The 22,398-nt window shown below is 44.5% G+C and overlaps 1 protein-coding gene across 1 annotated transcript; it reads left to right on the top strand.

Annotated features, from left to right (window-relative positions):
- Positions 1-1,026: 1,026 nt before the first annotated feature.
- On the top strand, positions 1,027-22,047 carry STC1 (stanniocalcin 1). Its single transcript, XM_040346085.1, has 4 exons — positions 1,027-1,176; positions 6,759-6,901; positions 18,230-18,441; positions 20,830-22,047. The coding sequence occupies exons 1-4, from the start codon at positions 1,047-1,049 to the stop codon at positions 21,098-21,100; spliced, it is 756 nt and encodes a 251-aa protein (XP_040202019.1). The 5' UTR covers positions 1,027-1,046; the 3' UTR covers positions 21,101-22,047.
- The last annotated feature ends 351 nt before the right edge of the window (positions 22,048-22,398 follow it).

Here is a 22,398-nt window from a genome sequence, read left to right as displayed (position 1 = left end):
TCAATCAAACTAAAACATCACAAAGTATACAAAATGCAACTCTATTTGGCTACATAGAAAACATTTTTATTATTACAATTCGTGCAAAGAACCCCCTGGATGGAAATATTCTCAATATTCCTTCTATAGATGGCTGTAGAAGTATTGAGCAGTATGTTTCCATTCTTTCCACGAATTGCAATGATACAAATGTTTTCTATGTAGCCAAATAGAGTTGGATTTTGTATACTTTGTAGTGATGTTGTGAGATTGGTGCTTTGCTCATCATTATCTTCATTTTCAGGTTTATTTGTTTATTATTAATGTAGAAGTTAGTTGGATGAGCAAACACAAGGATTGTGGCTGGAGTGCTACTGTGTGAGTTAAAGAAGAAATAGGAAAGGGTTACAGAAAAATAAATACAAAATATAAGAATCTCAACTGACCTACAGCAGTCTGCCAGCTGTATATCTATGTATTATTACTGGAATACACCCCCCCCCCCCATAATATATGTCCCCCAGTGACACATGACCCCCTCCCCTTCCTAAATTATACTGTATAATGATACATGCCCCTCATAAAGACACATGTGACTCATGTCTCCCCCAGTGATATATGCTACTCTGCTCAGAGACACATGCCCCCCCCCACCTAGTGGCAAATGTCCCCCCAATGATACATATCCCCCCAATGACACATAGCCCCACAGTGACACATGTCCCCCCAATGACACATAGCCCCACAGTGACACATGTCCCCGTCCCCCCACCACCACCTAGTGATACATGTCCCCCCAATGACACATGTCCCCCCAATGACACATAGCCCCACAATGACACATGTCCCCCCCCCACACACACCTAGTGATACATGTCCCCCCAATGACACATTTCTGGGAATAACCTGTGGGTGAGGGGATCAGAATTATTATTATTTTTTATGAATGAGCCTGGTCAGTGATTGGCTGCTGGGAGGAGAATGCTGATTGGTCGCTGATAAGAGTAGTGTATAAATTGTGTCCGATCCATCACTGTGCAGAGACGATCGGAACACACAGTCAGAGAATGAATGACATGAGCCTCCTCCTCCTCCTCCTCCTCCCCCTGCTCGTACACTGCCTGAGCTCAGCCTATGAGACCGACCAGATCGACTTCACTGGAGCCAGGAGGAGCAGAGGACAAGTCCAGAGCTCAGGTGAGAGGGCATGATAGTGTGATGTATGGGCAATGGGTGCTGACTTCTGTGATCTGGGGGTACACTGGGATATTGGAGTGTGATTATGATATATGTGCTGACTTCTGCTATGTAGGGGTGTGATAATGGTACATGGGGGTCTGTGTGCTGACTTCTAGAACATGGGGGTACACTGGTATGTAGGGGTATCAGTATGGTACATGGGGGTCTGTGTGCTGATTTCTGTGACATGGGGGTGCACTGGTATGTAGGGGTATCAGTATGGTACATGGGGGTCTGTTTGCTGATTTCTGTGACATGGGGGTACACTGGTATGTAGGGGTGTCAGTATGGTACATGGGGGTCTGTGTGCTGATTTCTGTGACATGGGGGTACACTGGTATGTAGGGGTGTCAGTATGGCACCCAGGGGTTTGTGTGCTGGTTTCTGTGACACAAGGATACACTTGTATTTGGGGGTCTGCGTGCTGATTTCTGTGACATGGGGGTACACTGGTATGTAGGGGTATCGGTATGCTACATGCGGGTCTGCGTGCTGATTCCTGTGACATGGGGGTACACTGGTATGTAGGGGTGTCAGTATTGTACACAGGGGTTTGTGTGCTGGTTTCTGTGACATGTGGGTACACTGGTATATGGGGGTCTGTGTGCTGATTTCTGTGACATGGGGGTACACTTGTATGTAGGGGAAGTAGTATGGTACATGGGGGTCTGTGTGCTGATTTCTGTGACATGGGGGTACACTGGCATGTAGGGGTATCAGTGACATGGGGGTACAATGGTATGTAGGGGTATCAGTATGGTACACGGAGGTTTGTGTGCTAGTTTCTGTGACATGGGGGTACAATGGTATGTAGGGGTATCAGTATGGTACACAGAGGTTTGTGTGCTAGTTTCTGTGACATGGGGGTACAATGGTATGTAGGGGTATCAGTATGGTACACAGAGGTTTGTGTGCTAGTTTCTGTGACATGGGGGTACACTGGTATGTAGGGGTATCAGTGACATGGGGGTACACTGGTATGTAGGGGTATCAGTGACATGGGGGTACACTGGTATGTAGGGGTATCAGTGACATGGGAGTACACTGGTATGTAGGAGTATCAGTGACATGGGGGTACACTGGTATGTAGGGGTATCAGTGACATGGGGGTACACTGGTATGTAGGAGTATCAGTGACATGGGGGTATACTTGTATGTAGGGGTATCAGTATGGTATACAGAGGTATGTGCTAGTTTCTGTGACATGGGGGTACACTGGTATGTAGGGGTATAAGTATGGTACACAGAGGTTTGTGTGCTGACTTCTGTGACATGCGGGTACACTGGCATGTCAGGGTGTGAATATGGTACAAGGGGGTCCTTGTGCTAACATCCATACAATATTATTTATTTATTTTTTTGTTTTGTTTTCATTCTAGTTAGAATGTAGAATGATACAATAAAATGTATCAGGTTGTACTTTATTTACCTAAAGTAGAAAGTATTGAAAGAGAAATATTGGAGAGATTACTATTTTATCCTTTATCTGAAATATGATAGAATTGAACTGCTATTGGTAACACTGAAAAGAAATACAGAGGGGCCACTACTGACCTCTCCTTCTGAAAATGCTAGTTGCCTGGCTGCCATGCTGATCTGCTGGTTCCAGTTCTTTCTGAGTCACTAATCTGGAACAAGTATAGGAGTGATGACTTCCCTACTGGTTGCATGTTTGTTCCAGGTCTGTTCCCCATATTCAGTATTATTCGAGTTATAAGCATCAGGCAGCCAGGCAGCTAGCATTATCAAGTAAGCTATGGCAGCCTCCATATTTTTCTTAATACAAGGTCCTTTGTTAGTTTATGTTTTAGAACCGGGCTCGACAAATCCCAGGCGCCAGGTTCCCACCTGTGTACTAAAATCGCAATGTTATTCTGTGCGATTTCAGTTCAGGTGTGATTTTGGCTTTCTCTCTTCTGTCCACAACTGCCTCCTATTGGCTTCAATGCTTTGAATCGCATCTTATGGACTTCAAGGCAATGACGCTTTTCACTGACCTCAATGCAAAAACACCTCCCATTGACTTCAATGCAAAATCTCCTGTCAATAGCAATCCTATGTCTCCACATGCCACTCTACCACTTGCAAGTCTGAAACGCACTGCTATAAACTCGCATAGGACCCTTTTTATAATGGGACTCGAAATGCAATGTGTGTGAATCGCATCTGTGTGAACCGCCTCATTTGGTACACCTAATATCCAGCCTGTCATGTGAATTTGTGAGTTTCAAAATGCATCCAGAATCGCATATGTGTGGACCAAGGCGGCTCTATTTACACCTGGGCATTTTGGGATCACAAAACGCAGGTTTAGGTGCCATTATTTTCAATGGTACCTACAACGTGGTGCATTTTTGCTGTGATTGTCGTGTGGTAGGTTGCATCTTGTAAAGCTTGTCACCCAAAATAAGCTCCTGCTCATTTTTGGGTGACAAGCTGCATGCAGTGCGATTTGCCGTGATTCCGCAATCGTGGAAAAACTGCACCGCACAGAATTTAAGGGTTTATATTTAGCATTTATGTAATTATATTTCTATTCATATTATAGAGTATAAATAAGTCAGATAGTGATATTTGCCCATTGCCTATGTGAGCTCTGCTTAGAAGTGATGCCTTACTTACCTGATCCTCTGATCCCCGACAAACAGAGCTCCCCCGTGCTCTGACAGTGGAATATTCCTTGGTGTCCTTACATCCAGTGTCGAGTTATGAGCCCTGCATTGATCTTAAAGGGGTTGTAAAGGTACAATTTGTTTTCCCTAAATAGCTTCCTTTACCTTAGTGCAGTCCTCCTTCACTTACCTCATCCTTCCATTTTGCTTTTAAATGTCCTTATTTCTTCTGAGAAATCCTCACTTCCTGTTCTTCTGTCTGTAACTCCACACAGTAATGTGAGGCTTTCTCCCTGGTGTGGAGTGTCGTGCTCGCCCTCTCCCTTGGACTACAGGAGAGGACAAACACGACACTCCACACCAGGGAGAAAGCCTTACATTACTGTGTGGAGTTGCAGACAGAAGAACAGGAATTGAGGATTCCTCAGAAGAAATAAGGACATTTAAAAGCAAAATGGAAGGATGAGGTAAGTGAAGGAGGACTGCACTAAGGTAAAGGAAGCTATTTAGGGAAAACAAATTGTACCTTTACAACCCCTTTAATGACATCAGAGGACCTTAGAACACTGGAGTGCAGAGAAGATGCTCCTGGGATCTAAGAGAGCAGAACAGCCTGCAAAAGATGCAGTAAGCAACACTGCTGTATTTGGTCGCCCTAGACATAAACTAGCAGTTAAAGCGGGGGTTCACCCTATCGACGGGAAAATTTTTTTTTTTTTTTATTTTACCTTAAAATCAGGCATTGTAGCGCGAGCTACAGTATGCCTGTCCCGAATTTTTTACCGCCGTACTCACCTTGTAGTCGTCCATCGAAGATTCCGGGGAATGGGCGTGCCTATGGAGACGGAGGATGATTGACGGCCGGCTCTGGCGCGTCACGCTTCTCCGGAAATAGCCGAAATAGGCTTGGTCTTCACGACGCGTGCGCATAGCCTGTGCGCAGGCGCCGTGAAGAGCCGAGACCTACTCCGGCTGTCTTCGGGGAGAGTGAAGTGCCAGGGCCGGCCGTCAATCATCCTCCCTCTCCATAGGCACGCCCATTCCCCGCGGGAGCCGGAATCTACGATGGACGACTACAAGGTGAGTACGGGGTTAAAAAAATCGGGACAGGCATACTGTAGCTCGCGCTACAATGCCTGTCTCGATGGTAAAATGTGTCGGGGGGGTGAACTACCGCTTTAACTAGACATGTGCAATTCCTTTCAGTCCAAATACAAATTCGGACAAATGTTTGGTTATTAGGAGGTTCGGATGTATCCGAATCTCCGAATGGAATAGTAACAAATAGTAACGAATTCGGAAAACCGACCGACTGATTTGAATTCTGTGTGAAGAAATAGTTGCTTGTTAGGCAGCGGATCGGGAAGCTGGCCGCCCTTGTCCTTATCAACTCCACTGAATGTAAAGAAAAGAATGCTGGAAATTGCCTGGCAATAGAAAAATGTAAAAAAAAAACAGCATATGGTTCTCCCCAAAATCCACATCAGACCCTTATCCAAGCATGCAGCCTGGCTGGTCAGGAAAAGGAGGGTCACAAGCGAGCCTGGGTGCTTGGGGCGGGGGGGCTCAACCATGGGCTGTGGTTGTCAGGGTCTGCCGACGGGGGGCTTATCGACATCTGGAAGCCCCCTTTAACAAGAGGGTCCCTAGATCCCAACCCCCCCCCCATGTGAATGGGTATCGGAGCTGTACCCATTCGCCAAGTGTTAAGTAAGAAAAATAGGAAAGCATTTTTGACCAATCGTTTATTAAAAGAAAAACAACAGTGTCCCTCGATGGCAAAATGTATAAAAAACAACACATGGGGTCCCCCCAAAATCCATACTAGTCTCTTGTCCAAGCATGCAGCCTGGCCGATCAGGAAAAGGGGGGACAAGCAAGTGCCCCCCCTCCTAAACCATACCAGGGAAGAGGCCCTTGTCCCCATCAACATTTGGGGTGGGGGGAGCAGAGTCTGGCTGGGAGAAGTCTGAATAAGAGACTGTTCACTGCTTCTCCCCCCGTTGTCAGAACTAACGAGAGCCAAGAGAAACATTTTATGCAGGAAAAGTAGGAATGTCCTTCTTTCTATGAGTTTTTTTTTGTTTTTATTAATCCATGCAAGAGTAATGATATACTTTGGTTCACATCTCATTCTTCATTTCTTACAATTGAATTTAAACGTTATTCTGTAACGTTAGATGATATACTTTGTGTATAATAATACAGATAGTTTGTAATGTGCCCTATCGGTATTAGGTTACCCAGGGCCGGGACATGGGGTGCCTGGGACAAAGGGTGGCTGGGATATGGGGTGGCCAGGAGTGGCGAATGCCCTGGGCTCAGTGGTTTATTGTAGGGATGTGGGTGCCTTCCTTCTGTTACAAGGCTGACAGGAGTAATGACAGCAGCATCACTACTCCTAATAGTCCAGTACTGGGAGCGGAGAGGAGAAAGGGAAGCGGTGCGGGCTGTGTTTTCTCTCCCCCTTCTCCTTCCTGCCAGGGCATCACTCCTGTATTCAGGAGCCGGCAGCGGTAGTCACAGACATAAGAGCTTTACACTGCCATGAGGCGGGAAGGGAGAGAGGGCACAGACCACAGCTAAGTGCAAAACTGTCCAGGACAGAGCAGGGAGTAGAGAGAGCCAGGAGGAGGAGGGGCTGTGCTCTCTCTCCTTCCAGCTCCTCCCTTCTGTCAGTGCAGTGCTCCTGTAGCCTGCAAATTCAACTGCTGGCTTCTACATACAGGTGGTTACCATTCTTTGTCCAGTATAGATATGCAGTTGTGAAAATGTTTTATCTGCTGTAATTTTCAATAAAACTATGTGTACCAGTAATAGGGAATCAATTTGTTGTAGGTGGGGAAGTCTGATCTGTCTGTCATGGTAAGATATTCCCTCTGTGATATAGGTGAATACTGACACTGCATTCTGCTCTCTCCCATTTAGTTGAAGTGGTTCGCTGCTTGAATGGGGCATTGCAAGTTGGCTGCGGAGCCTTTGCCTGCTTGGAGAATACCACCTGTGACACCGATGGATTGTATGACATCTGCAAGTCTTTTCTGTTCAACGCTGCCAAGTTTGACACTCAGGTACAGTGACAAACCTACACCAACCAACCAGTGCTACAAGGCATTCCTGCAAATCAGAAATATTGCTAATCTGAGATTGGTAAACACATAGGGGGTTATTTACGAAAGGCAAATCCACTTTGCACTACAAGTGCACTTGAAATTGCACTGAAAGTGCACTTGGAAGTGCAGTCACTGTAAATCTGAGGGGAAGATCTGAAAAGTGGGGAAGCTCTGCTGATTTTATCATCCAATCATGTGCAAGCTAAAATGCTGTTTTTTATTTTTCTTGCATGTCCCCCTCGGATCTACAGCAACTGCACTTCCAAGTGCACTTTCAGTGCAAATTCAAGTGCACTTGTAGTGCAAAGTGGATTAGCCTTTTGTAAATAACCCCCACAGTGTCATAGGCTAAGGTAACCAGATTTTTAAAATGAAATCCGGGGACATTTTTTTTACTAGTAATGGCAGTAATCAGCGACTCTCTGCCCGTCGCTGCTGCCGCCCACCTCACAGCCTGTCAAGTCTTACTGTCCGGGTCCTGGCTACTACAGGGTGGGGAGCGGAGGAAAATCATTTCACCAGGGAAGGCAAGGAGATAAGCAGGCAGACGACTGGCCGGGACTTGAGCCAAGGCAGAAGAACATGCGAGTGGAGCTGGATGGGCATGCACCCGAAACTGAAGAAATATTCCCTCCGCACCAGCACATGATCATCAGAAAGGGGCGCAGATAATGGAAAAAATACACCCCATAAGCTAGAAGGAGTGGCAGAGCAGGGGGGTGTAATTCAGATTTTTTACTTTTTTTTATACACAGAGGGGTAGATTCACAGACAAGATATGTCGTCGTATCTCTGAGTCCGGCTGTGTCTATGCGTATCTGATTCATAGAATCAGTTATGCATAGATTTCTATTAGATCCGACCGGCGTAAGTCTCTTACGCCGTCGGATCTTAACTGCATATTTACGCTGGCCGCTAGGGGCGTGTACGCTGATTTACGCCTAGAATATGTAAATCAGCTAGATACGCGAATTCACGAACGTACGCCCGGCCGACGCAGTACATTTACGTTGTTTACGTTAGGCTTTTCCCGGCGTAAAGTTACCCCTGCTATATGGTGGCGTAAGTGCGGCGTACCAATGTTAAGTATGGCTGTCGTTCCCGCGTCGAATTTTGAATTTTTTACGTCGTTTGCGTAATTCGTCCATGAATGGGGCTGGACGTCATTTACGTTCACGTCGAAACCAATGACGTCCTTGCGGCGTACTTTGGAGCAATGCACACTGGGAAATTCCACGGACGGCGCATGCGCCGTTCGGGAAAAACATCAATCACTTCGGGTCAAGCCTGATTTACATAACACACGCCCACTTACGTAAACCGCGTATATGAATGCGCCGGGCGCAAGTACGTTCGTGAATCGGCGTATCTCACTCGTTTGCATATTTGCAATGAGGCGGCCAGCGTAAATATGCGCCCAAGATACGCCGGCGTAGGAAAGTTACGTCGGTCGGAGGAAGCCTATTTTCAAGCGTATCTAGTTCTATGGGCACGGCGCATAGATACGACGGTGCACATTTACACTTACGCGGCATATCTGTAGATACGTCGGCGTAAGTGCTACGTGAATCCGGGCCTTTGTGTCTACAGATGCAGGCAGGCCAGCTCTGAATTCAGCCAACACAAGAGCCTCCATAAGTAGCAGCTTCCTAGGGGGGCTCTCGCAGAAGAGGCGGAGCCAGGAGCGAAACCATTGCACAGAGCAAGTAAGTATGACATGCCTATTATTAACCACTTGACAACTGGGCACTTAAACACCCTTAATAACCAGACCAATTTTCAGCTTTTGGTGCTCTCACGTTTTGAATGACAATAACTCAGTCATACAACACTGTAACCAAATGAAATTTTTGTCCTTTTTTTCCCACAAATAGAGCTTTCTTTTGGTGGTATTTGATCACCTCTGCGTTTTTTTTTTTCCCCGCTATTAATGAAAAAAGAACGAAAATTTTGTAAAAAAATGAATTTTTCTTCATTTCTATCATATCATTTTGTAAAAAAGTAATTTTCCTCATACATTTGGCCTAAAATGCATACTGCTACATATTTTTGGTAAAAAAAAAAAAAAAAATTGGATATTATTTAGTCTGGGTGAAAGTTATAGGGTCTACAAGCTTTGGTACCAATTTCTGAAAATTGAACAATTTGATCACACCTGAAGTACTGACAGCTTCTCTCATTTCTTGAGACCCTAACAAGCCAATAAAGTACAAATACCCCCCAAATGACCCCTTTTTGGAAAGTAGACATTCCAAGGTAGTTAGTAAGAGTCATAGTTAGTTTTTTGAAGTTGCCATTTTTTCCCACAATTCTTTGCAAAATTAAGATTTTTTTTTTTTTTTTTTTTTTTCATACCAATATTGTCATTATAACAGGTTATTTCTCTCACATGGCATGTATATTCCACAAATGACACCCCAAAATATATTCTGCTGCTCCTCCTGAGTATGGCGATACCACATGTGTGAGACTTTTACACAGCGTGGCCACATACAGAGGCCCAACACCGAAGTAGCAACTTCAAGCATTCTAGGAGCATAAATTACACATCTAATCTCTCAACCACCTATTACACTTTTGAAGGCCCTGGAGCACCAGGACAATGGAAACGCCCACAAAGTGACCCCATTTTGGAAAGCTAACACCCCAACGTATAATCTATGAGGCATAATGAGTCTTTTGAACAGTTCATTTTTTTGCAGATGTTTTTGGAAAATGTGGAAAAAAAATGAAAACGCATTTTTTTTACACAAAGTTGTCCATTTATAGGATATTTCCAACACATAGCATGTACATAGCAAAAATTACACCCCAAAATATATTCTGCTGCTCCTCCTGAGTATGGCGATACCACATGTGTGAGACTTTTACACAGCGTGGCCACATACAGAGGCCCAACACCGAAGTAGCAACTTCAAGCATTCTAGGAGCATAAATTACACATCTAATCTCTCAACCACCTATTACACTTTTGAAGGCCCTGGAGCACCAGGACAATGGAAACGCCCACAAAGTGACCCCATTTTGGAAAGCTAACACCCCAACGTATAATCTATGAGGCATAATGAGTCTTTTGAACAGTTCATTTTTTTGCAGATGTTTTTGGAAAATGTGGAAAAAAAATGAAAACGCATTTTTTTTACACAAAGTTGTCCATTTATAGGATATTTCCAACACATAGCATGTACATAGCAAAAATTACACCCCAAAATATATTCTGCTGCTCCTCCTGAGTATGGCGATACCACATGTGTGAGACTTTTACACAGCGTGGCCACATACAGAGGCCCAACACCGAAGTAGCAACTTCAAGCATTCTAGGAGCATAAATTACACATCTAATCTCTCAACCACCTATTACACTTTTGAAGGCCCTGGAGCACCAGGACAATGGAAACGCCCACAAAGTGACCCCATTTTGGAAAGCTAACACCCCAACGTATAATCTATGAGGCATAATGAGTCTTTTGAACAGTTCATTTTTTTGCAGATGTTTTTGGAAAATGTGGAAAAAAAATGAAAACGCATTTTTTTTACACAAAGTTGTCCATTTATAGGATATTTCCAACACATAGCATGTACATAGCAAAAATTACACCCCAAAATGTATTCTGCTGCTCCTCCTGAGTATGGCGATACCACATGTGTGAGACTTTTACACAGCGTGGCCACATACAGAGGCCCAACACCGAAGTAGCAACTTCAAGCATTCTAGGAGCATAAATTACACATCTAATCTCTCAACCACCTATTACACTTTTGAAGGCCCTGGAGCACCAGGACAATGGAAACGCCCACAAAGTGACCCCATTTTGGAAAGCTAACACCCCAACGTATAATCTATGAGGCATAATGAGTCTTTTGAACAGTTCATTTTTTTGCAGATGTTTTTGGAAAATGTGGAAAAAAAATGAAAACGCATTTTTTTTACACAAAGTTGTCCATTTATAGGATATTTCCAACACATAGCATGTACATAGCAAAAATTACACCCCAAAATATATTCTGCTGCTTCTCCTGAGTATGGCGATACCACATGTGTGAGACTTTTACACAGCCTGGCCACATAGAGACCCAACATCCAAGAAGCACCATCAGGTGTTGTAGGGACACAAATTACACATCCAATTTCCTTACAATCTATCACATTTTTGAAGGCCCTTCATATTTCTAACACAGCATGTACATACCAAGAATTACACCCTAAAATACATTCTGCTGAGTAATGGGTACAAAAAAAAAGGATTACCTGTGTTTTTAGTAGTGCAATTGTCCACAGGAGGAGAGCCCTGATCCAGGCAGCAGGCAGGAACGTGGTCAGCGACAATGAATGGAATTGTCCAGGCAGCAATATTGTTCATAGTCGGTACATAGCCAGCAGTGCCAAAATATTGGTCCTGGTAGTAAGGCCAGGAAAGAATGGGGACAGGGGTAGAGGCTTCTCCCACCCAAATCTCTTTGAAGCCTCCGGGCAACCAGACCCTAATCTGGGAATGAGAAAACTAAAAAATTAGTTTTTTCATCCAGAAAAACAATTCTGGAGCCCCTCACATGTGTGAGACTCCTGTGTTCCCACTAGCATAGCAGGGTAAAAGATCAATCCAAGGGGCAGGCAAAAAACGTGGTCAAACAGTCCAGGGTCAATTCCAGAGCAGGCAGATGTAGGTACAGTTTAGGGTTAGGCAAAAGAGTGGTCGTATAACAAGCCAGGGTCAGTTCCAGAGAAAGCAGAGGTATTTTTAGCATTAGGCAAAATCGTGGTCGTATAAAACAGTCCAGGGTCGGTAACGGAGAAGGCAGAGGTAGGTACAGTGCAGTGGCATAAGGGGTGTGGAGGAAAATGACAGGGAATTTGAATTTTGTTTATCTAATAATTTTCAATAGTGTGGTAACGGCGGAAACATGCACCTAAACAGAGGCCTGGTTGGGAGGGACAATCGGGACAATAAACTGTTGTGTCTCTTCTGACTCCTCCTCTGGCGCACACCCGACATTTCTTCTGACGGGCTGCACCTGTTCGACGGGGGGGGATTTTGTCAGGAAAGTGCCGTTCGTGAAGTCTGCTCACGCAATCAGTGCGAAGAATGTCTGGTGGCATTTCAGGGAACAAAAGGGCGGTGATAACGTCTTCTTGGTAGAGTAGATATGGAACGGGATTCTGTGTTGCTTTTTTGTAGATAACATAAGAGTTATAGAAGGCCAAACTGAAAAAGTAAATGGACACTTTTTTATACCAGTGACGGGATTTTCGGGAGGGAAGATAGGGTTCAATCATCTGGTCATTGAAGTCTACGCCACCCATAAATAAATTGTAGTCGTAGACACAAGATGGTTTCTGCACTGGGCCGCTTCTTTTGGGGACTTCCACGTAGGTGTCATTGTGGATGGTGGTGAGCATGTGGACATCTCGTCTGTCCCTCCACTTGACAGCCAATAGCTCCTGGTTCCGTAAAGACGTCGTCTCTCCTCGTCTCAGCTTCTGATTCACCAATTTTTGGGGGAAGCCCTTTCTGTTTATTCTCACTGTGCCACATGCTGGGGTGTCTCTCCGGTAAAGATTTCTAAACAGGGGCAAGCTAGTATAAAAATTGTCCACGTAAAGGTGGTATCCTTTTCCAAGTAGTGGATAGATGAGCTCCCAGACGACTTTTCCACTTGTTCCGATGTATTCGGGGCATTCGGGGGGATGTAGTTGGGAGTCCTTCCCTTCGTAAACAATGAAGGAGTAGATGTACCCCGTGTCTCGGTCACACAGTTTGTACATCTTCACCCCATATCGGGCCCTTTTGCTTGGGATGAATTGTTTAAAGCCCAGCCTGCCGTGGAATTTTACAAGGGACTCATCTATTGAAATATTTTGTTGAGGGGTATATAACTGGGGGAATTTTTCAGAAAAAAAATTTAGAAGTGGCCGAATTTTAAATAATTTGTCAAAGGCAGGGTCATTTCGGGGAGGGCACTGGGTGTTGTCATTATAGTGGAGGAACCGTAGAATCATGAAGTATCGGGATCTGGGCATACGGGATGAGAAGACGGGCATGTGGTGGATGGCTTTGGTAGACCAATAGGCGTACCCTTTGTTTTTTTTTGAGAGACCCATATTGAAGGTCAGGCCTAAGAATATTTTAAACTCCTCTACGGTCAGGTCTCTCCAATGAAAGGGGCGGGCATAGCTGGAATCGGGGTTGCTTAGAATAAATTGCTGAGCGTAGAGATTGCACTGGGCCACAATAGATGACAATAATTCGTCTGTAAAAACTAAATGAAAAAAATCAATCGTGTCAAAATTATCGGTGTTCACCTGTACACCTGGTTGGGCGGTGAAAGGGGGGATACTTGATGCTCCAGAATTCGAAGGCAGCCACAGGGGGTTTTGAAGGCCATAGGGAAGGCTGGCATGGCCCCTATCCCTTTGGGGCAGAGAGGACACCCTACTGGTGCCTGACCTTTGTTGCACTGCTTGCGGGGTGGACGGCACTGCTTGCGGGGTGGACGGCACTGCTTGCGGGGTGGACGGCACTGCTTGCGGGGTGGACGGCACTGCTTGCGGGGTGGACGGCACTGCTTGCGAGGTGGACGGCACTGCTCGCGAGGTGGACGGCACTGCTTGCGAGGTGGACGGCACTGCACTAGTAGTAGGCTGCTCCACGCCAGAACGCCTTCTTTTAACGGGCACAGGTTCCTCCTCTGAATCAGTATCAGACCCGCTTCCTGTTACGGGCTCATAGGCCGAATCGGAATCGGACAGAGACTCCTCACAGCTGTCATCAGACGCCCATAGTTTCTGGAAGGCCTGCTCGGTGGTAAAAAAAATTTTTGCCATACTGGTGGCTAGTGAGGCTGGACTGCAGAACACTGGTGGGCACTAGTGGCACTGCAGTGGCGCAGGTGTAACTGATGGGCAAATGTGGCACTGGTGTGGCTCTGGTTGCACTGCTGTGGCTCTGGGGTCACTGATTAGCAGGCGGCACTGGTGGGCACAGGCGTCACTGCAGTGGTGCAGGTGGAACTGGTGTGGCACTGGTGGGGCACAGATGGCACTGGTGGGGCACAGATGGCACTGGTGGGGCGCAGATGGCACTGGTGGGGCGCAGATGGCACTGGTGGGGCGCAGATGAGCACTGGTGGGGCGCAGATGAGCACTGGTGGGGCGCAGATGAGCACTGGTGGGGTGCAGATGAGCACTGGTGGGGTGCAGATGAGCACTGGTGGGGTGCAGATGAGCACTGGTGGGGTGCAGATGAGCACTGGTGGGCACAGGTGGCACTGATGGGCACAGGTGGCACTGATGGGCACAGGCGGCACTGATGTGGCTCAGATGACACTGGTGTGGCACTGGTGTGGCTCAGATGACACTGGTGCGGCACTGGTTTGGTACAGGCGGCACTGGTTTGGTACAGGCGGCACTGGTGTGGCACAGGTGGCACTGATGGGCACAGGCGGCACTGATGGGCACAGGTGGCACTGATGGGAACAGGCGGCACTGATGTGGCAAAGATGACACTGGTGTGGCACTGGTGTGGCTCAGATGACACTGGTGCGGCACTGGTTTGGTACAGGCGGCACTGGTTTGGTACAGGCGGCACTGGTGTGGCACAGGTGGCACTGATGGGCACAGGCGGCACTGATGGGCACAGGTGGCACTGATGGGCACAGGCGGCACTGATGTGGTTCAGATGACACTGGTGTGGCTCAGATGACACTGGTGCGGCACTGGTTTGGTACAGGCGGCACTGGTGTGGCACAGGCGGCACTGGTGTGGCACAGGCGGCACTGGTGTGGCACAGGCGGCACTGGTGTGGCACAGGCGGCACTCGTGGGCACAGGCGGCACTCGTGGGCACAGGCGGCACTCGTGGGCACAGGCGGCACTCGTGGGCACAGGCGGCACTTGTGGGCACTTATGGGCACAGGTGGCACTTATGGGCACAGGTGGCACTTATGGGCACAGGTGGCAGTGTTGTGGCACTGATGTGGCAGTGTTTTTACTTTTACTTTTTACTTTTGTGGCACTGGTGTTCACTGGTGTAGGACAGGTGGCACTGTTGGGGCACTTGTGGGGCACAGGTGGCACAGATGGCACTAGTGGGGCACAGATGGCACTAGTGGGGCACAGATGGCACTGCCTGGGGCACAGATGGCACTTCCTGGGGGACAGATGGCACTTCCTAGGGGACAGATGGCACTGCTGGGGCACTGCTGGGGCACTGCTGGGCACTGCTGGGCACTGCTGGGCACTGCTGGGGACTGCTGGGGATTGCTGGGCACTTACTATTGATTTGAAAAATCTCTCTCCTCTCCTCTCACGCTGCAACGGTGTGAGGAGAGGAGAGAGATGACCTGCATCTGACCCAGCCGCAGGGTTTGTTTACAAATGTGATCGCGCCGTCATTGGACGGCGCGATCACGTGGTAAGGAGCCGCGTCCATTGGCTCCTTACCGCGAGTGCTGTTGCTGCGGGTCCCGTAGACCCGGCGAGCACCGGCGATCGCGTGTGCGCGCCCGCTCGGGCGCGCACAAAGCAGTCTCTGGGAGGACGTACATTGACGCCCTCCTAGAGTACAGTAACCGCTCTGTAGCCGTATTTTGGCTATAGGGCGGTTACCAACTGGTTAAAAGAAAACACACACACATGAACACAAAAGTTTTAAATTACTTTAAAGAACTAACAGAGTGCTCATCAGTTGTGGGTGATACAGTCACTATACAGCTGACAATCTTCCACCTTCAAATTTATAATTGACTTTTATGAAGCCAGGGCCACCCACAGCTCACATTTCAGCAAAGCAAAACTTACTCGACATTCAAGCCATGTATAGCCAATGTAAAGCCTATAGCCAAACAGCTTGGCATACTGTTGTAATTTGAAACTTGACCACTAAGGGGCACTGTGTCATGTCTGTGATGGTTTATTTTGGATTATTGGGGAGATATTGCTTCAGTTTATTAGAATAGTTGTAATATAATCCTGTAAATGAAATAATAAATCATAGAGATTGCTCAAATAAGAACAGGCAGTATTCATCTACTTATCTAATATTGGCCAAACATTCTTCAATAAACAATCAGTTTATTTTCTGATTGATCTCTACTGAACAGAATAATCAATCCATAGTCGACAGCCCATTCAATTTTATGCCACACACAGAAAGTAGAGTTAGATCAATAGTTAAGATAAGACCATAACTTACAATCATAAATCACTGATTGTATCTCTTTTTCCATCATGTAACCTAATTATCTGATTGATCGAAATATGATATTATTCATGAATAAGGTATCTACTGTAAGTGCTGCCTATCAATACAGAAATGATTCATACATTTCGGGAGGGGAAGTTGTGGCTATTCAGTTTTTTGCAGATTTGATTGTTTTGATCAAATCAATTGGATTTTTTTTTTAAAAAGCGTGTATGACCATCATTAGGTAAATCAACAAAATAATTAAACATGGAGTCGTTTTTTTTAGAGTAAAATTTTATTCTGGTCAGTTATTAAAAAAAACTGTCAAATTTATCACAGTTTAACTAAATGGAAAATGCATATATACATGTGAATACTTTATCAAATAATAATTCCATTTGTTTAGTGACTTCACTTTAATTCAATAATTCATGCAAACTACTAAATTAGAAAAGGCAATGCAATAATAAAAGAAAATCAGTGAATTGTTTCCAATTAAAATTAACTTCATTTGCATTTAGGCTTCGTTCACACTACTGCTACTTTGATGTGGCTTTGCATATTCCATGGGGTTAAGTCGCACTTTTAATAACACCAAAGTAGCACAGGAACACTTCCATTGATGTGGACATGCACCATTGAAATCAATGGGATTTCCCTTGTCATGCGATTCTTTGCGACTCAAGTCTCATCAGAATTCACACTAGTTTGAACCAAGTCCTAATTTTATTAAATATAATTCCATTTTAATTTTGTCACCACTACTGCAAGGCATTTTCTCACTTGATACATTGTTAGGCCTCTTTCACACATGCAGGCCGATCAAGTCAGTCTGACGCTTTTTTAGGCGGACTCAATCGGACCATCCATTGCCCTCTATGGAGCAGCGGATATCACCGAACATGTGTCCATTGACACCCGCCGACATCAAACCTAAAAACAGACAGGTGGGCGATCCATTCCCGATCCGTCTTGTGGATGGGATTGGAAGACAGTCAGATGGAAATGGACAGGTGTTTGCTTTGAATATTAAAAATGAATTAAATATCATTTTTTGTTTGTGGTGCTCAGATACAGTTCTGTTTCACTTTAAATACAGGCAAAATGTGCAGACATGAGAAAGAACATGGTTTACAGCAGGTCCTGCTTCCAACAATGATTGGCATTGTGTGGAAAGAAAGTCTTGCAGATAGAACTTTTGGAGGAATGACCTGTACTTTACAATACAAGTAATTTGAATTGGTTCCTTCAAAAATACAATTTGGGGGATTAACTAAAACTGGAGAACACAGAATCTGGTGCAGCAGTGCATAGTAACCAATCAGCTTTCACAGTTTAACTGAACAAGCTAAAGTTAGAAGCTGATTGGCTACCATGCACAGCTGCACCAGATTCTGAGTGCTTCCATTTTAGTAAAATGTCCCAAATGCATCTATAAGACATAGTAATGCAGGATGTGTTAACACATGCTTTTCCATGTGCGTCTGGTGACAAGAAGCCACAAAATTAAAGTATATCCAAGCCCAAAAAGAAAAATGTATTGTATTCCAGCCTGGTCCCTATGCCGCGTACACACGGTCGTTTTTTGTGATGAAAAAAAACGACATTTTTGAAAACGTCATTTAAAATGACCGTGTGTGGGGAAAACATCGTTTTATGTCTTCTGAAAAACGACAAAAAAAAATTCGAACATGCTTGAATTTTTTGTGTCGTTTTTCAAAACTTCGTTTTTTGTGTCATTTAAAATGATAGTGTGTGGGCAAAACGACGTTTAAAACTACGTTTTTAAACCCGCGCATGCTCAGAAGCAAGTTATGAAGCGAGTTTGAATGGAACAGAGTGCCGTCGTACGTGCTGAACGTAACCACGCTTTGCTAGAGCATTTGGAAAAAACGATGGTGTGTATGCTACATCGTTTTTGAAAATGAAGTTTGAAAAACTTAGTTTTTTTTCATCACATAAAACGTCGTTTTTTTCTATCACAAAAAACGACCGTCTGTACGCGGCATTAGGTGTGGTATCTGTGTTTGTTTTCTAATTTTTACAATTCCCACTGAAATGTGTTTCTAACTACCTTGTGTTCATCTCTCTCCCTCTTCCCGCAGGGTAAAGTGTTTGTGAAGGAAAGTTTGAAGTGTATAGTGATTGGAATAACATCCAAGGTGTTCCTGGCTATCCGCAGATGCTCCAGCCTGCAGCGAATGATCTCTGAAGTCCAGGAGGACTGTTATTCCAAATTAGAGCTCTGCAGTGTCGCCCAAAATAATCCAGAAGCAATCACGGAGGTTATATATCAGCCACAGCAGTTTTCCAACAAGTATGTCTTTTTTTTTTTGTCATTACCCTCTTTCATCTCCTGATTTTGTTTCTTTCATTCTAGACAAATGTTGAGGAAATTGGCAAATGTTCTGGACAAATGTATACATGAAATAGATTTTTACATAAAATTTGTGAGGATAGGAGTTAAATGTGTGTGGCGCAATCATTTTCTGAGCTGCACGATGAGATTGGTTACAGTATGTGTTCTTTGCTTAATTGTTATACATGTTTTTGTTTGGCTTGGAATAGACTGTATCAGTTGTTCTGTTTTAGGGCCAGTCCACACCAGAACATGGTGTGAGAAATCCATGTTCTGCGTGCTTTTCCCACACCGCATTTAAAATACACTGCCCTTGCGGTCTGCAGTTGGTTTCAATGTTATGCTAACACCCCAATGAAGTATGCAATTGCATTGCATTTGCCTGCACCAGATCCAAAGAAGTAAAGAAGTACCAAGCAATCTGCTTGCAGTACATTTTTTAAAGTAGTACATACACTACTTTTAGTGTGGCACGGTGCGATTTCAGCCCAAGTCAAATGAAGGGGCTGAAAATGCATTGCAATCAAATCACACAGAAACACAAGCACGTTCCTGTGTCATTCCTGGTGTGAACCGACCCTTAAAATAGCTCCTGTCCAAAACGTAGTAGTCTTCTTTATGAAACCAAGGGCAAAACTACTAATCACAGGTCTCTATGCCCTTCTACAACTTCTTAGCTCCCCCTTCCCAATTCTAGTAAAATCTCCGTGACACCCATCCATTTCAAACACTAATGAGAAACACCTTTAACTCAGTTGGCCAGCGGCCTTTATTATCACCCATTTATACCTCCTATCTACTGATTCTGGGGGTGGCCTACGTAGTCTTCCTTTTTTCTATTCTTGATGGCCAGAGGACAACCAGCCTCCTAATTAAGGCCACCTGTACACTGATAGCCAGTGAAAAGGACCAGGCTTCCTATTAAAAGCCCCTTTACACTAGTGAATACTTTAAATGCCTACTTACATTTGTGATTGGTGGGAAAAGTAATGCCTCCTTGAATTGGTGGTGAATGACACAAGAAATTTCCTTTTACATACCCAGCAAAAGCAAGGCCATTGTTGACATTGTTTAGTTATCTGAAACAGAAGAGAAAACACTGCACTGGTACCTCTGCCTCTAACTCTCTCAAATAACATTGACACCAGAACTAAGTAGGCACTGCCAGGCAGGTGATCAGTCCATGCAAAAGTCATTCTCCTGCACTCAAATAGTGAACTATTAGGTATATGTGGTGTAGTAATCTCTTCCTTGGCGCCTATGGCCTTGCTGCCCCCTCAGGACAATGGGTATCCTTATAGACTGCAAAATAACAATAACAAGAGAGGGGCACACTGACCTAGCACAATAGCACAATTCCTTTAAAAAAAAATAAAAAAATAACAGTCATTATACTCACAATCAGGGCAGCCATCACAAATTTGGGGGCCCCTAACATAGCTTTAGGCAGGGCCCACCTGGAGCAGAGAACCAGGGGGGGCCATCCTCTCTCCTGCCGCGAGATGATAAGCGGGGGGGGGGTTGTGGTATCGAAAGTGAGATGATAAGCGGGATAGGGGGGGGGGGGTTCTAGCTGACAAACAAAACAAAGTCAAGTCAAGTCTTCTCTTCTTTCTCCTGCCGGAAGTTGCTAAAGTCAGACGAAATATATATAGTTTATATATATATATATATATAGTTTCTAAAGGTGGGGGGTCAGACAAATAAAAATTAAAAATTAAAAAAACGAGGGGGGGTAGGTTTCCCTGCCAAGAGTTTTTAAACGTGGGGGTCAAATGAAAACATAAACAAAAACAAATGGGGGCCGACCGGACCCCTTACAGGTGCAATGCCTGTACCCCCCTGATTGCGGCCCTGCTCACAATATCAGTGTGATCAGTTTACCCAGTCTGCATGTCTGGATCCTGGCTGAGCCCTGGGGTGCCATTTTATTATTTTATTAAGGGTGGGTGGGTAAGAAGTGCCATGCAAGTTTTCGACTTCCTTATTAAGCCATTGTCAGTGGGATGGGGATTCTTCCCAGCCATATTTCCCATTTAACAAAAAAGCAGTATCCCTACTGGATCCCACTGGGTAACCTCTAGTTCTCAGGCCAGGGCTTCCTGTTTCAATATACTCAAGCTTGGAGTTAACCAGACATTTTTATGCTAGTCAATGTTTTCATCTCTGCTGGCAATAGAGAGGTGCCACCGGTGCATAATAAATCCTCTATAAGATTGTAATATTGAATATGTATGTTAAAACTTGAGTTTAATTACAGTTAACAAAGTTTGAGATAAATAACTATACCATACTGAACATGTCCAATAGTGTACCTGAGTGCTGACTTTTCTCTTTCATTTCCAGGTATTACAACAAGCTGTTAAACAGCATAATGGTCTGTGATGAAGAGACTGTCAAATCCATCAAGAATAATCTAATGACCCAGATTGGCCCTAATTTAGCCAGCCTCTTCAAAACCCTGCAAGGTGACAAATGTTCCCAGCAACAGCCCAAAGCAGACTTTAACCGAAAGAGAAATGTCGATCCACAGAAACTTCGGGTGTATCTGCGCAGTTTCCGCAATGAAGGACCTATTGCAGGTTCCTCCACCCAAGACTCCTCTGAAGATGAATAACTATGTCTATGACCAAAGAGTTGGGTGTAGCTTTAATATTTAATATCGGTTGTTGTGTTGTCAGAGCTACTTTCTAAAGACCTCTACTGGGAAGCTGTGCCTCCTTCAATATAAAGTATTTTGTCTGTTTATTTGTGTCAGGGGTTAGGTAGTGGCTCTCCACGGGCCCCTTTCTCATAGGGAAAAAATATTTTTATGGTTATAGTCACTACATATCAAAATATTGAGCTACATTACTATGACTATGTGCTCTGTGTACACTGTGTAGTTGCAAAACACTTTTCAAGGTCAAACAGTCTATTCAGGTCCTGTCTCTGGTGTAATCTGCAAACTATGCACTTTTCAAACTGTATGCAGTGGTTGCCCTAATTGCACGTGCCAAATACTGACTAAGAAGTCCAGGCTAGCATTCACACCATGTATTCTGGCCTTGGTTCTGGCAGCTTGTACATTTAACCTTGTGTATCCCCTACTGCATAGCATGGTGGCTGTCCAAGCACATGCACCAAAAGCTCATTGGAAATTATGCTGGAGCTGGGGCTTGCCCAGTATTTTTGGGCTCGTCTCCAGCATACTCTCCAATACATTCTCCAAAACCCATACACCTAAACTGGCGGACTATACTTGAATATATAGTGCAAATATATAATCAAAAATAATTCAAAATTTCATAACAATAAAGCTTACAGATGTGATATTGTTAAAAATGAAAGTGCATGTGCATAGTAAAGTAAGATAAGATATTTAAACATTTTACAAATTAAAAAATAAACAGTGCTTTAAATAAAGTTCATGTTTACTCTTCTTTAAACAAAGCTTCTTTTATCGCCAAATGTGAAATGTCATCATTACTATAATTTTCATTGGAGTGCGCAGGGGGTGTGCCTGGGCACACCCTAATGACCCTGTGCAGTGCAGATTCCCCCTGCTGATATTTCACCAAAGCTTCTAAAAAAATTAAACAATTATAAAAAAATACACATAAAGTTGTAAAAAATAATACAAAAATGAAATAATAAAAATAAAAAACTACTGACACTGTCCACTGCCCTACTGACACCAAACTCTGCCCTACTGACACCATCCACTAACCTACTACATTTTAAAAGGATTACATTTATTTAGAGAGTGTGTGTGTTTGTGTGTATATATATATATATATATATATATATATATATATATATATATATATATATATATATAAATATACATGCATGTGTGTTTGCGTTTTGGGGTGCACACCCTAATGCAATAGGCTGCGCACACCTATGATCATTTTCCTTTACACCCAATGTGCT

This window comes from Rana temporaria, chromosome 3 (genome assembly GCF_905171775.1).
Source record: "Rana temporaria chromosome 3, aRanTem1.1, whole genome shotgun sequence".
NCBI classification, from domain to species: Eukaryota; Metazoa; Chordata; class Amphibia; order Anura; family Ranidae; genus Rana; species Rana temporaria.
Note: the sequence above shows the minus strand (reverse complement) of the source record. Positions and strands in the feature narration are given on the sequence as shown.

Coding starts and splice junctions, on each gene's coding strand:
- STC1 (XM_040346085.1), top strand. CDS start 1,047: ATGAATGACATGAGCCTCCTCCTCCTCCTCCTCCTCCCCCTGCTCGTA. Junction 6,902..18,229: donor CTGCCAAGTTTGACACTCAG/GTACAGTGACAA, acceptor CTCTTCCCGCAG/GGTAAAGTGTTTGTGAAGGA. Junction 18,442..20,829: donor CCACAGCAGTTTTCCAACAA/GTATGTCTTTTT, acceptor TTTCATTTCCAG/GTATTACAACAAGCTGTTAA.